Raw genomic sequence first — 16,752 nt, 5'->3', positions numbered from 1 at the left:
CAAGCCTGAAACGGTTACTTCAGAAACTCATCCTTGAATGCTGACCCCTGCTTGTTCATGGATCTCATTGAAATCCCAACATCCCCTATAATACGTACTTGCAATTCTTCTTACATTCAGCTTTCATAGCAAACATGCAGCATTTACCTCAGGCAAATGGTGATGTGTGAAGTCAAAGGGGAAAAGTCCTTTGTAGGGTGAAGATGGACTCTCGACAGTCAGGGGTACCATCATAGTCAGTCAAGGGGTTTGTCCAAACAAAATGCAGGGAGTTGGCCTCAGTTAGTCTTGTTCATAGGAATGTCAGGGATGTCAGAAAGGATGGTGTTGGGATATCAGCCACAGGGATGGACCATTGTTTTCTACTCTGAGACATAGGGAGGGATTGAGTACAATGGAAGTGGATATAAGAATAGTCAGTGGCTATGCAGCTGCAGGAGAGATGGTGAGATTTCCAATCTGAGTAAGAAAGATGTGCAGAGACAAAAACAGATTAGTAGCTTGGGAGGATGAGGTGGATGAGAGCCATTGACATGGTGTATACGATACTGACAGTTGTAGTTCATGACCTTAGCGAAATGCTTCTGCAGTGGTAGAGTTAGAGTGACCAGTGGTTTTTTGAGTGTGTGGTAGCAGAGATAAGATAGTGGCACTTACCCTGGCAGAGTGCAGAAAATCAGTGACCTTCTTGCAGCTTTGTCCATAAGACCATAAGATGTTAAAACAGAAGTAGACAATTTGCCCCATTGAATCCGCTCTGCAATTGATTGAGATTATAGCTGATATGGTAAATCTTATTCTTATTTTTGTGCATTTTCCACAAAAACACTGGATTCCCCTATTTATTAAATATCTGTCTATCTCATCCTTGAATATACTTCTACAGCCCTCTATGAAAAAGCATCCCACAGATTTTCTCTCCTCTCCAATTCATGCCTTGTATAGTTTTAGCAAGACTTCTCTATTTTTGTGAAAGCAAAATACCTCAGGTCCTGTAAACTTGAAGCAACACCGAGAATATGGGAGAAACTCAGCAGCTCTGGTTACATTGTGGAGAATGAAAGAGAGTTAACATTTTGACTCTGGTGTGACTTTTCTTTAGAATGGAAGTTGTTAGTGGTTACCATTAATTAATGGTAAAAGATGATGCTAAAAGATGATAACAGCAGTAATAGTTGTAAAGAGTTATTTTCCCTAGCAAGAACTTCCCCTTGAGTACAGAGTTGACAATTACAACTATAACGAAGACTAAAAGCTATGACCACACTGAAGCATGGGAACCACAATGGAAGGTCAATTATGAATACAATTTCTCTCTCAAAATAAAATGAGAGGCTGCAATGTGTGTGCTTCTTAAAATAACCCAGCAATTTGCAAGAGGCGTAGGATAGCTCTGTATGGCAAAGCAATCTGAGAATGAAGTTCAACTCAAAATGGTAGAAAAATCCATTCTACATATCATCAAGGTCTTACCTGTGCAATCACCATTTTTGTTTTCCTCAGAAAAAGCATAAAACAGAAGGTGCAAGAGACATTACACAAAGATGTGCACGTTAGGTGGATTGGCCGTGCTAAATTATCTATAGTGTTCAGGGATGTGTAGGTTAGGTGTGTTACCCATGAAAAGTGCAGGGTTAGAGGGATAGGGTAAGAATCCTTATTTGACTTGATAAGTCACTGCCAAATAAGCCACTGCTGATCTAGTTCTGTGAAAATTAAAAAAGATAAAATGAAAGAAAACAGCAATGTCTTAAACAGCAACAAGGAGAGACACAAATGTTCAAAAGCTAACAAAACAAATCAGAAAAATGTTACTGTGTAATACAAATATTTATTCCGCATATTACAGAGCATGGAACTACAAAAAGAAGATGGAGAGTAAACATCTGTGCATTGATTATCATTGCATTGACATTCTGTTCGAATTTCATTTATTTACAGAAAAAAACAGTCATTGCTTCCTGGATTAACAAATAGCTGAGAAATGAAATCAAGCAGTCAAGCTCATTACTGCTTTGGGAAAAGAAGGATTAAGAAGAGAAAAACACAGTGGTATTACTAAAGATGACTACAAAAATCTTGACGGCATTTTCCAAACTTAAACTTTTCCAAGACCAGCTTAACGTTTGAGCCAGCTTCAGGATTCAAAGACTTGAATTTATGTTATTATCACTAATAGCCAGTTAAACATTTGACCAGTTCATAGATGGGTATTGACACAATTGTAGAGAATGCAATTTCACCAAGTTCATTTAACTGAGAGGCCTATGGATCTGGTCATTTCCACTATGCTCATTAAATCCTTTAGAAAAGCACATCAAGACAATTTCAAAGAATACATCTTTGATGCTCACTGCTGGAAGAAGGATCCAAGCTGGAAGCAATTGTAACAGGCCAGCAGCATCTAGCAATATTTGATTCTATTGTAACTATTAACAAGTTCAACAAAACATCTAAATCTTGTATGAGTTGTTGCACCTATCCAAACAGTGTAGTCAGCATTTCATGATATTTGCAAGATATTTTCTACAAAAAGACATTAGGTTAAAATGTGCAAGAGGTCCAAGTACCCTGAGGAACTCAGAGTGCAACATTATGTTACTAAGCAGCATGTAAAGAAGAGTCAAACAAGGAACAGTGTCAAAGGCATTTCCAAGATTCCATCCCTGGCATGTAAACATATCAATGAAGTCCAAGATGTATCTGCAATAACCACAGCTTCCAGACCTGTATCATAGTAAATGTGGTTAATTTGGCACACCACATGGACACTGACAGAAAAGCTGAAGTCTTTACTTTCATCCAAGAAAGATATATTGCAAAAGGATTGCATGTAATATATGCCAAAATTGAAAGTGGTAAAAATACAAGTGTCATCTCTTTTCATGTATTACAAGAGATTTATTATTTGTCTGCCAGTATGTATGGATCTCCAGTGTTCTGACCCGTGAGGTAACAAACCCATAAGTTACAGCGTCAATGATTCCAAGACACACCACTGAATCTGTCCATCACTTGGTTAATTTTTAACCAGACAAGTTGATGCTATTAGCATCTTTTAAAGGTGATACAGTATTACCTCTGAAAAATAATGGACAAACTAGCTTTGGCCCTCTTCACAAGTGCAAGATTCACATTCAAGCAAAGCTTAAACTAGAATTGGGATTTGTAGTACTAAATAACATCAGCCAGAAAGTCTATCATTATACTGGATGGTGCAGTTCCATTACTTGTGTTTTAAAGAAATATGGCATTAGGTCCAAGGTGACTAAATATTGACTGAAGAGATTCCCACACAAGATTTCTACCTTGGAAGAGCTTAATCCCAACTTCTCAGCTGCCAAGTAATTTTTCAGGTTGATGATAAGAATGAATATTGGTCCACATATCATTCCTCAGAGTTGCAGGAACTCTCGATTCTAGAATAGCTTTTTGTAGATATTGTTTCCTCAGATTATCATATGGATTATTTATCAACCAGAATATATTCTGACATGTGGATCATATAATTGGAAATTGGCTTATCTCTGTAATTCAGATAATATTGAGACAGATTATGCAAGCAGCTAAGTTTAAAAAAAAACAAATGAACATAAGCTCAAATCAATTTCTTTGGTCAGAACTCAGACAACACCAGATATTAGTCCAATAGGTTTGTTTGAAAACACAAGTTTTCAGAGCATTTCCACTTCATCAGGTAAAGTGACTTCACCTGACAAAGGGGCAATGATATGAAAGCCTGTGATTTCAAATAAACGTGTTGGACTATAACCTGGTGTTGTCTGACTTCTGATCTTATCTACCCCAGTCCAAGACCGGCACCTCCACATCAATTTCTTTGAATCAATGTACTTGTCAACTGTCCTTAGACCTGAAGAAATCATAAATAGAAGATGTGTAGAAGATGTCTAAACTGCAAGATAAGATGACTTACAAAGGTGTCCCAAGGTCTTCAATTTCCTACATTTTTATCATGAATGTTCTGAATTTTGCAACTCTTTAGAATTTTTCCACAAACCACACCAAATATAAGTCAAGAAAATCGTCAGTATATTTTTCAATTTCTAAAGCATGCTTTGTAATCTAACAAATGTATTCTTCAATATTCTTATCCTTGCTGAGCACAAACTAGTACATCTCAAAAGGTCATTGGAGCATGGGACTCAGTGGCTCAGTGGTTAGCACTGCTGCCTCACAGCACCAGGGACCCAGTTCAATTCCAGCCTTGGGCAAATGTCTGTGTGGAGTTTGCATATTCCCCCGTCTCTGCTTGGGTTTCCCCTGGTGCTCCAGTTTCCTCCCACAATCCAAAGATCTGCAGGTTAGGTGGATTGGACATGCTAAACAAAACCCATAGTGTTCAGGAATGTGTAGTTTAGGTGCATTTGTCAGGGGTAAATACAGGGTAGGGGAAATGGGTTACTCTTTGGAGTGTCGGTGTGAGCTTGTGGGGCCAAAGGGCCTGTTTCCCTACTGTAGGGACTCTGTCTATCAAATGTGATAACCCTATTACACTTGGTTTTGAGGTCCTAATAACAGTTCAGGCAAAATATTTGCCCACTGAAAGAGAAACTTTTCCCTTGTTTTCAGAATACAATGGTTTCATGCATACCTATTTGATAGTTTTTACTGACCACAAAAAATTTGAAATAATCTGTCAAACACCTCTCACGTACACCTCTACTATGCCAGCAATTACTTGTGAAGATGCAAGGGTAAGATTTAGAAGCATAATGCAAATCAGGCTTATTCTCAATACTTGTAGCTGGCTTTCAAAGTTTACTAAGATCAAAGGTATTCCCATGGGTGGATATCATTGAATCTGAGCTACAAAAATAGTCTTAAAATTTATCTCATTCATTTTGCTTCAGGCCAAGCAAAGCAGATTCAGCAAGCAATGTCATGTGATTCCAACTGCTATAGCTTTAAAAGGTCATCATCACTGAGTGGCCTAAATGTATCCAGCAGGTCGCTGAGCAAGCACAGTCATTCAGAGATGAAGTAGGATACTCTGGGACAGTATTTTGTGAAGGTTATAATTCTTTAAAGTCTACTTCACGAAATGAACAACATGATTTTGTCTAACCTATGCCATACGACTTTATGATGAACAATGGTCAAGCCCTGCAAAAAAATTAGGTGACAAATCCAAACTCTGTATGATCAACCAACCACCACATAAGATGATGGTGACTCAAAAACTGAAGCTGTCACACTAGATAATAACCACACATCTACAACAAATGACATATGCCCATTTGTGATGACAGATAGCACACCCCAGAGTGAAACTATACCACCAAGTCATAATAATTATGTAAGAACCAGATCTAGTCAATGTTTTATGTCCACCAAGGTGTAAATATGTTGATTTATTGTATCTTTAATGTCCACATTCATATTTATTACAAAAGGACTCCCAGTTTTTAAAAGGGAGAAGAAAAGGATTTAATATTAATGCATCGATTCCAGACTGGCCAAAGGCAATGTGTCTTTAAGAAAGTTACATGACATAATGATGTGATGCTCACGTATAAAGATTCTGGTTTTCAGTCACTCCCTGCAATGGAGCCATGTGTTCATCAGTCTGTTATGTATAAGTAATGCAAGGTAATTTTGACTAAACATAGGACCCAGACTATCAACAAAGTTGAGATATTTTGAGAGTGTAAATAGTGCATTATAGAATTCCTACAGTGTGGAAACAGTCCATTCAGCTATCAACTCCATACAGATCATCCAAAGAATATCTCACCCAGATCCACTTCTCTTCCCCTGCAATTCCCATGGCTTATCCACTAAGCCCACAATATACTTAGACACTACAGGCAATTTAGCATGAACAATCCATCTTACCTACACATCTTTGGACTGTGAGAGAAAACCAGAGCACTTAGAGGAAACCCACCTAAACAAAGGGAGAATGTGCAAACTCCACACAGACAGTCAGCGCAGGGTGGAATTAAATCGGGTCTCTTGTGCTAACCATTGAGCCACTGTCTTCAGGACACCTTTCTCAACAAGAATACAGTATTTGTAACATATGTTATGTAAAATACTGTATGGCAAAGAACACAAATGGCATCATACCCATGGTATTGTTGAATCATTCTCCACCACCTGTTCACCATCACCTCCAGATCCCTCTGATAGAAGTAAGCAGTGATCTTGACTTTCCTCTAATGCATTTTCGTGTCAGATGCTGCAGTATGTGAGGCTGTTTCTGGATGGCATCATTTGAAGTGGTGTAGATATGTTGCCAAAGGCATGTGGGCAGGAAGCCTCACGAATGGCAAACGTTTTCTCCTCTCCAGCCATGTGATTGTCCAAGAAATGCTTCCAACATTTTGATTGGATAATTAGTGATGTGAAATATGGAATGTGACATGAGAAAATTCACCATGTGTCATGGCAAACAATGCAAGAAAGTCACCACCAAATTTTAACTGCAAATTGGACAATTCAACACTGCTGTACATTGTGATGTCAGTTGTTGCGCAAACAGCAGACTAAGTCTGAAACAAACTTACAACCTTTCTAGGAGTAAGTGCATTGATGACCATCTTATCTATCTTTGATTTTATTTATATATTATAGTCTAACAAGTAAAGCCACATTACCATAGTAAAGTGATTCTGATTTGTGTCATTATATTTTATTTCGAACTTTTAAATTGCTACTTTTGGAATTGATTTGAAATCCTCCATTATCAACATCCTGGTAGTCACCATTGATCAGAAACTGAACTGAACTTGCTATGGATATAAAGTGGCTACAAGAGCAGGTCAGAGGCTGGGAAAGCTGCAGCCAGTAGCTCACCTGCTGATTCCCTAAAGTCTGCCTATCACCCTCAAGTCATAAGTCACACCCTCAAGTCATAAGTCAGGCGTGTAATGGAATACTCCTCAATTGTCTGGATGAATGCAACTCCAACAATGCTAAAGAAGTTTGACACTATCCAGGATAAAGCAGCCTGCATGATTGGCATCACTTCAACAAGCATCCACACCATCCACCATTGATGGTCAGTAGCAGCAGGGTATACTGTCAACACGATGCACTACAGAAACTTGCCAAAGATCCTTAGATAGCACATTCCAAAACCACAACCACTTCCTCCTTGAAGGCCAAGGGAAACAGATACATATTTACCTGCAAGTTTTCCTCCAAGCCATTCATCATTCTGACTTGGAAATATATTCACAGTTCCTTCAGTATTTGCTAGGTCAAAATCCTGGAATTTCCTCTCCAACAGCATTGTGGGTCTACCTACAGCATGCATACTGTAATGATTCAAGAAGGCAGCTCACCACACCTTCTCATGGCAACCAGAGACAGACAATAAATGCTGGCCAGCCAGCGATGCCCACTTTTTTTATTCATGTATGAATAAATAAAAAACTTGAAGTCATGACACTCTAAATACTGAATGAAAGATGAACAAAAGAACTATTGAATACTAAAAGTTATTTTCCTTGTATCAACAGCAAGTTTCATCAGCATCAATCATTAGTTTTGCCTCTTAAAGCTGCTTCTCAAATCGGAATGATATGGGCACTTCTTTACTTAATAAACTTCCCACCAAAATCACACGTGCCACTACTTAAACATTTAACAAATTACAAGCACTACCCACCAGCAGTAGTGCAATAACATGAAATGGACATACTTTTCTCAGATTACTCGTACAGATCTGGTTACTTAATTGAATTATAATTCAATGTTAGTAGGCTGATATGAAAAGCTTTAGTGCTGAGGTCTCTACCATGCTGAGAGTCCTTGTACTGTATCTGAACATGATGTAAAAAGTAGCTACTGCTCTAGCACTGTGATTCTTTAATAGTTTATTTTTGCAGTAGTAAAATAGCATTATAGACCCTATCACTTTGCAATGATCAGTAACTAAGCTATATAAAGTATTGATTCAAATTGGTTGGGTTCTTGGAGTAGTCTACTGGATCCTTGACTTTACGAATGCAGGCAAAAAGAAAACAACAAAGATCCTTTTTAAGTCACTGTTTAGGCCAGTGAACATTGTTTATTCTGCTGTTTAAACAGGCATAAAATGATTTAAAATAAACAGGGATATCTTCTGTTAAAATAGCAGGCAAACAAGTTCCATCGAATTATGCAGCGTAGAAGCAATGCATTCATCCCACTGTGTTTGTTCTTGGTCTTTCTGAGGGCTATGTACTCACTCCCTGCACTTTCTCCTTTAGCTTGCATTTTCCTTTTCCATTTCATGTATACATTTCATTTTTGAAAGATCTGCTTTCACCTGCCCTTTCAGCAATAGCATTCAACTTCATAATTACTTGCTGCTCATTTTGCCAATTATCTTAGACATATTATCTTTTCCTGCCAGTGGAACAAATTGTTTTATCAGAGCATTAGAATGCTGAAGCAAGCTTGCAATGGTATCATTTTTGAAATGCATTCATGAGACATGGATACCACTGGCTGACAATTATTAATTGCATATCTCAAATCACCCTTGAGAAAGTGAGCTGCCTTCTTAAGCCACTACAGTCTATTTGATATAGGTAGGCCAACAATGGCATTAGGAAGAGAATTCCAGGATTTTGATGCAACAACACTGAAGGAACAGTGATATACTACCAAGTGAGGATGGTGAGTGGCATGGAGAGGAACTTGTGGTTGGTGGTGTTCCCATGTATCTGTCACCTTTGTCCTTCTAAATGGTAGAGGTTGTGTGTGGAAATTGCTGTCTAAGGAGTCTTAGTGAATTGTTGATATACATCTTTCTAGCTATAGTTGGTACATATTCTGCTACTGACCATCGATGGTGGGGGGAATGAACGTTTGTGGGTATGGTGCCATACAAATGGGCTGATTTGTTTTGGATGATGTCGCATTTACGACAAGGATAAAATATCTTTGGGAGGGATGTTATGTAAGGGCATTTGGAATCTGGAATGACCTTGTGATTATATCTGGGAACTCCACATAATGAGAATGGATACAACAGAGTGGGTGGAATTAGCATAGTCTGGAACAAGAATGGACCACTGAACATTTTCAATTGAGAGAAAAAGACTCTTGATGACATTTTGACATGAACATATAAAGAAGATAAATTAGTCCTTACCTAATCTAATATGTTAGAGCCTGTATATCTAGGATTACCATGTATTCCAATATTTAGTATTAATGCATAATAAACAGTTATTTTGAAGTCTAAGCCTGAAGACACTTCTTAACTTTTCCTTCGTGATTGGTTTGTAGACAATCCAACCATATAGTATGGCATAAAACTATGTAACAAGAGAAAAAAACCCTTCCTAATATTGAATACTATTTATAAATCTCCTCTAAATTTCTCTACTTTAAGGAGAACAATCCAGCTTCCCGAATCAAATTCAAGTTCACAAAATTCTAGAATAAGGTTTGAATTCAGGATTGGTAATTACCGAATAACTAGTCTAAGAACAAATCATTGGACTGCCGATCAGTCGTATAGTAGACATCTGCAACTTCAAAACATTTGCAACAAAACCTTTTGCTAATTGGTTTAAGGAAAATTAACAAGAATTGTAAATATTGCAAATTACCTCCTAAACACTGCGTCACATTTCACTGAACAACAATAGCAAAAGGTGAGGAATAAAATGGTTCCTATTATATTACTGTGAGCAGAAGTCCATATAAACAAAAAGTCAAATCAAAATGCTAAAATTAAAGAATGTTTGGCCCAAATACTTTGTTGATAAATTGGGAGTCATTATTGAATGCTGGCTGATTTGTATATTATAGTAGATGCCTTAATCTTACCACGTATTACTTTAACAACAGTCACTCTAGTCTAATCCTTACAGGTTCAAAACATTTTTGGTTAAGTGAACTCCAGTGTTGTTGAGCATATTTATCTTAGTTTAAGAAATTAGAAATCATTGTGACAGTAAGTGTAACTAGTACAGCTTGACAATCTTCAAGATGGTTACATAAGAGCAATAAGTTTTTTTTAAAAACTGACCAAAAATATCCTGATAAAACATTGTGATAAAGCACTCAGGCCCTTTTTGTTTTGTATTTTATTTTATTTTCAAAACAAAGAATATACTATTGATGTTTTTAATTTTTGCAGAGAATGAATGTCAGGATTACCTGTTAAAGCAGCCATTGATATGTGAAAACAGTGAAAAGCTTGGACACTGTGAAGCACCAGATAATTGTAACAACAATTTCATAAAGGTGAGGTTTAATGCTTTCATTAAATATTTCCATTGCAAATGCACCCATTGATGAGTGATCCACTGATAACACTAAGGTCCAAGAAGTAAGTGCTTTATTTTCAACTAGGGTTACTTCACATTTTGCTGTACAATAAAATTAGAGACTGCTAATTGGCTTTATTAACAATTCATTCATTCTCTATTTTCAAAGATGCTCACTGTGACAGTATTCATTCATTTTCCTTCTGTTCATTTAAAAAGAGGTGTTGTTCTGTTTGAAATAAATGCAACCATTCTTTTGTTAAAGTGGTAGAGAGTCAAATGTTATATGTAAATGGTACAGTAATTTCAAGGCTGTGAAGTCTTAATGTATCGAGGATAGGCTTGATGTTAAAGAACAAGACTGATAATCGAGCTGAAAACTGCACATATCAATGACATTATTGCTAGTTAATTGCATTATGTGTGACATCTTATCCACTTAACTTTTATGCTACTTTTCAAGTTTTTGTTGTTTACTATGAAATTGCTCACTTGGAAAGGATTGCTTCACTCAAATGTTCCTGTGCTGCTTTTGTAAAATTTGAAGTGTTGTATGTTGCAAAATAAATCATACTTTTAAAAAAACACCTTGGTCAGATTCAACCTGGCTGCATTCAGATTAGGAAGGAAACCTTCAAGAAGGAGTATAGGAGAAGTAGAAATTGCGGCAAGAATTAGTTGAATTTATTTGGCGATTACAGATCTGCACTTGATGCCATACTTTACTAGTTTTTTGAATAACTATAGCTGGCCAAGATTGTATTTTTTTTAAATAAAGCCCGTAAATTGTGCATTTTATTGCTACATATTGAAAAGCAATTTTATCCTTTAGTGGCGGCAACCAAATTATACACAGTTTTGATATGCTGCAGAAATTCGTTCAATTCAGAGGATGTCATTCATTTAGAACAGAAGTGATTTTCCTTCTCAGAAAGGCTAGTAAAATAGAATGTCTGGTCAGGTCAATCTGAGCTGATTTACTTTTCCACCAGATATTATAAATTCACTCTTCATCTGTTTACCACAATATGATATTTCAAGAGATTAAAGATTTATTATTGTTATACACCACCAAATCAAATTTAAAATAACTTGAGCAATGGATGTCACAAGAAAACAGATCACATTGATGCTAATTCTACCAGCTATAAAACATGGCAGTTGCATCTTTTGATAGTTTAATTTATGAAGGCTAGTTTTTAAAATCAGCATAAGTGCCACACATGCACTACTGAAAGAAAATGAATAAATGGTATATATATTAGTTTAACAGCACATAATATAGTGTGTTGGGGAGTTCTTTCTCTCAATAGACCATAGTAATCAAACGTAATGAACCTATTATGCATAGGGCCTCAGAGAGCATCGTATTGCCATATGAGTGCAGCACACAAAAGGTTTATTAAAGGAAATTAAGGTCCATCATAGACACACCTGCTCCCCTATTATAAATCTAATACAGGTCACTGCTTTCAATCACAACACAACATTAGATAAAAGAGTCATGTTTCCCATTTAAACTAAGGTAACAGCACATCCTGTTCGCTCAGCCTTTATCCGAGAATGCAAAAAATTAGAGATGATCTGCATCCACCAAAAACTCATAAGTTTGGTGAAAACAGTACATAACACTGCAAACTATTGTGCAAAAATATTTATTACCATATAGTAAGGTGAGTCTTAGAAATCATAGGCATAGCTGCTCCTAACAACTCTCACTATGTTACAGATGGATACAGACAGTGAGGAAAAGAGACTGCGTACGCGCTCTAAAGGATCTCGGGGTGAGTTGTTGAATAGGTCTAAAATTTGCTTTACACAGTAGAAAACAGGTCAGTTCCAGTGGAGAACTCTTGATGAGTTGGCACTGAATTAATATTGGATTTGCCAAATGTGAAACATTCAACAGAAGAGAGGTAGTAGGGTAATTTTACCAGATATTGTACTGTAAAGTTTAATAAGTAAAAATAATGAAGCACATTACAGCCTGTTTACAGTAAATGACATTTTAAAAAGTGTATATAAAAGGTTTCTTTCATTTTTGAACCTTAGCTGTAAATAATTTTACCCACTTAAAGTGCAATTACTAGCATGCTGCCTGCAATACTTCAATGTTTGGTGATGATTGTACCACTTATTTTTGAATACAGTTCAAACTGCTGGCAATGACCACCAACAGGTAAAGAAGTTTTCCTGCTGGGATTAACGCTAGATAATAGTTTAGTATTGAGGGACTAAAAGAAGATAATTGACAGAGTGTGGTGAATGATTAACTTGCCTCCCTGGATTCATAGTTTCCCAGTCACAGAGGTGGCGGAAATCATAATTGCATCACTGAATTTAAAAATAAATGATAATTGTTTCTCTGATTCAATGCAACCTTATCCCTAAAGTGAGAGCTGTACAATTTGACGGGAGCAAGGTGAAACCAGTTGTCTGAAAATCATTTTCTTTGTTCCAATCCCAATTTACTGTTTGAGTGAAGTTTTTATTTAATTGCTTAATCATATTTATGTATGAGCATCTAAATTAAATCCTACAGTATCCTGAAGACCCTCTTGGCTTTTACATATAAATTTCCTCTGCCTCTAAATGCAAAACTATCATTTTTGATCAAACTTCCAATGATATTGCACATTGCTTTGGGCTCAAAGATGTCTGTTATGATAGCTGTAAAGTCTAGTAACTTTAAAAAAGAAATTTTACCATTCAGTTGATCACTAAAAAAATGACAATGAAAAAATTTAACATTTAAGACACTTACTTTCATAAAGATTATAAATACTATTGACTACCTATTATTTTTGCAGTCAATATATACTTTAAATCACAAAATTTATTTTTAGTACAATCATAAGAAAATAAAATTCACAGATATACATTACACTGTTCTTTAAGCAAACATTCAGATCTTTCAGAATCAATCCAAACTGATTCTTAGTTCCTGAGGGTTATAATTTTTTTGCTTTCTCTGTCTGGTTTTCTCTTGAGCACAAGCTAATCAGTTTTCCAGCTTCAACTCCATCCGAATCTGGTTTTTCCAAAGTGAATGTGCACCTCCACCCATAGTGAACCAGAGAGACAAATCAGAAAATGCTAGACAAAATTCAGATTTCCAGCATCCATAGCATTTCGCTTTTTTTTTGAACTGCTGGGACATTTTTGTTTCTAGCTTTCTCTACTTGAATCTGACAGACTAACTCATCTAACTGTGATATTCAGCTTTATTTCCCAAAGTAGAAATGTCAATAATTAGGAGACTTAGGTTTAAGGTAAAAGGAGGAAAGTTTGAAATAGTTGTGAGAGGCAATATTTTTATACAGAGGAGGGTGAGTGCCTGGAATGTGCTGCCAGAGAAGGTGGTAGAAGCAGACATATAGCAACTTCTGAGAGGTAGCTTGAGAGATATATGAATAGGCGGGAAATAGACTGAGTGAAGACAAAAGATTTTCATTGAGAAAAGGCATCATGTGTCGGTGCAGACTTGGTGGCCTCTTCCTGTGCTGTACTTTGTTCTTTGCATTTCAAAGAAACCTGGAACCTGAACTTTACAATGAGTTCCTTTGCATCTTTCCCTTTGCAACATCATTCACAAGTCTTTTATCCATATAGCAATGTTGATCAGCTGTTCTTTAGGCCCCAACTCTATTCTATCCTGGATTCAAATGGATATTCCTTTTACAACCTCATGTTTTTAACAAAGACCCACTCACACTGTCCATTGGCATTACAGCAGCCTTTGCCATTGTTTGCAATTTGTTTCCCCCCAAAATCTAGGCCTTCCATTATGTTTTAGCAGCTCTATCATTCCAACCTGTGATCAGGCAAGCACAGGTCGCGTAACCTCTTTCATTTTTACCCTAAATGTAAAGACACTATCCCAAAACATAAAAATATTACAATTCTCATAATTGAAGTATACTTAATCATATTTATTGGTCCTTGCTTTGAATTCAGGGTTATCCAATCTTTTTTGCATGAGATGCCATGTATAACATTTTTTCTCAGTCAAGGGACAGATTTTCAAAAAATAATGTTTGGTACAACATTAAACATGAATATCAAAATAAAGTTGAGGTACAAAAAATTAATGATTTGCTTAATAAAAAAGTATCAAAATAATAAAATAATAAATAATTTAAAATGCTAATTGATGTGACATTTAAACTTTCCAAGTAATAGAACTAAATAATGAAACCAAACTTTTTTTTTGCTTACTCACTTCAGAAGCAAAGCTGTAAAAGCAGATTAATACCCAAAGTATTGATCACTGGGCACACATCATAGATGCAAAGCGTCTAATTCACTCAAATTCAGGAGCAGATGCACTCACTCACTCACTCACTTAGGAACACAGTTAGACTCTCTCTGGACGCTCTCAGAGAACACCTCTAGGACACCCGCACCAACCAACCCAACCGCCCTGTGGCTGAACACTTTAACTCCCCCTCCCACTCCACCAAGGACATGCAGGGCCTTGGCCTCCTCCATCGCCAGACCATGGCAACATGATGCCTGGAGGAAGAGCGCCTCACCTTCCGCCTAGGAACCCTCCAACCACAAGGGATGAATGCAGATTTCTCCAGCTTCCTCATTTCCCCTCCCCCCACCTTATCTCAGTTCCAACCCTCGGACTCAGCACCGCTTTCTTGACCTGCAATCTTCTTCCCGACCTCTCCGCCCCCACCCCCTCTCTAGCCTATCACCCTCACCTTAACCTCCTTCCACCTATCGCATTCCCAACGCCCCTCCCCCAAGTCCCTCCTCCCTACCTTTTATCTTAGCCTGCTTGACATACCTTCCTCATTACTGAAGAAGGGCTTATGCCTGAAACGTCGATTCTCCTGCTCCTTGGATGCTGCCTGACCTGCTGCGCTTTTCCAGCAACACATTTTTCAGACTCTCTCATAGACAAACACTCAATCTTACAGCCCTGGGCTTAGGTAGTCTGGTCCACCACCTCAACTGCAGTCCTGTAGTGAGCTGGCACCTTTGTGGGAGGGTAAGAGCTTTGTTTTCCGCCTGACCAAATTTCTGTGTATTGCATGAATTCTTCATGATCTAATGCATGCTTTTCTAGACTCAAACATGTTTTCCTCCACACTCCAGCACAGTGTCTCCCACACGCTACCCCCCCCCCACCCCCCCCCAACCTCCGCCAACACCAGTTCCTCACAATACTCTTCTTCTCTTACTGACAACAATGCCCTTCTGGCCACAGTGCTAAAAGAAAAATCACCTGAAAACAAACAACAGATTTATCAAACATTTCTATGTGGAAATCATTATTCAGCCTTTTCATTTCTCAGAGGATATAAGGCATCAGTGGCTAAGTCAATATTATTTGTCCAGACCTAATAAGCATTGAGAAGGACTGGTGAATTCTCTTGAAACAGAAACAAAGAAAAAATGAATAAGAGCAGTCCATTCAGACCATTGAGCTTGTTTCACTATTCCATGTGATTGTGGCTGATATGCTATCTAAAAACCTTTCTCCAGCTCTCTACCCATACCTCTAGCCTCTAGAAATCTATCTGTTCCAAAAGTTCACCAGACTGTGAGTGAAGATATTTATCTTGAATGCTATCCAAAATTACTTATTATGTAGAAGCATTGAAAATGAGAATAGGATTAGGCCGTTCGGCCCTGCAATCCTGCTCCACCTTTCAATACAATCATGGCTGATCACCCAACTCGGTATCCTGAATCTTCTTTTGCCTCATACTTTTTGATCCTTTTAGCCGCAGGAACAATATCTATCTCCTTCTTAAAAACATTAAATGTTACATCCTTAACTGCTTTCTGTGGGAGACAATTCCACAGGCTTACCACTTTCTGGCTGAAGAAATTTATGTTCATCTCAGTCCCATTGTGACTCTTGGTTCTGGATTCCCTGGTCATTGGGAACATCCTTGCTGCTAGGATACCTTCATTCATCCTGATTAGTCCTGTTAGATGTTTGTATATATTGATCAGATCCCCCTTATTCTTCTAAACTCCAATGAATATATTAATTTATTTCTACTCTTTGTTTCCTTTTTGCTACAAGTTCTCTATCCATGACAGAACATTGTGCCCAGTCCCATGCACTTTAATTTTATATTATAATCTTTGATGTGGGACCTTATCAAAGCCTTCTGGAAGTCCAAGTAAATTCCATTCACTTGTTCCTCCTTTTCATTTCTGAGTTACATCCAAATCCAATCTCTCTTGATACATCAGTCTTGCCTTTGCAGGAATCAGTTGAGTAAACTAATGTTACATTCCTTCCATAATAGAACATCCTTTCTCTGATAAAGAGACCAAATCTGCACATATTACTCCAGAAGTGGTCTCACCAAAGCCATGTACAGTTACAACAAAACATTCTGTTACTGCATTCAAAATCCTCTCCCTATGAAGGCCAACATACTATTTACCTTCTTCACCACCTGTTGCACCTGCATGTTTACTTTCAGCGACTGGTGTGAAGTACACAAGAACCTATTGCACCTACCCCATTCCCAATCTGTTGCCA

At 37.4% G+C, this 16,752-nt stretch overlaps 1 protein-coding gene across 1 annotated transcript in view; it reads left to right on the top strand.

Annotated features, from left to right (window-relative positions):
* The window catches only part of st18 (ST18 C2H2C-type zinc finger transcription factor), a 427,076-nt gene that overhangs the window by 214,815 nt on the left and 195,509 nt on the right, over positions 1–16,752 (top strand). The window contains exons 4-5 of the mRNA XM_072570512.1: positions 10,106–10,212; positions 11,965–12,019. Of these exons, the coding sequence (XP_072426613.1) occupies positions 10,106–10,212; positions 11,965–12,019 (162 nt within the window). The remainder of the gene's footprint in view (positions 1–10,105; positions 10,213–11,964; positions 12,020–16,752) is intronic.

The sequence above is a fragment of the Chiloscyllium punctatum genome, chromosome 5, assembly GCF_047496795.1.
Source record: "Chiloscyllium punctatum isolate Juve2018m chromosome 5, sChiPun1.3, whole genome shotgun sequence".
NCBI classification, from domain to species: domain Eukaryota; kingdom Metazoa; phylum Chordata; class Chondrichthyes; order Orectolobiformes; family Hemiscylliidae; genus Chiloscyllium; species Chiloscyllium punctatum.
This window is presented reverse-complemented; position numbering and strand designations above follow the sequence as displayed.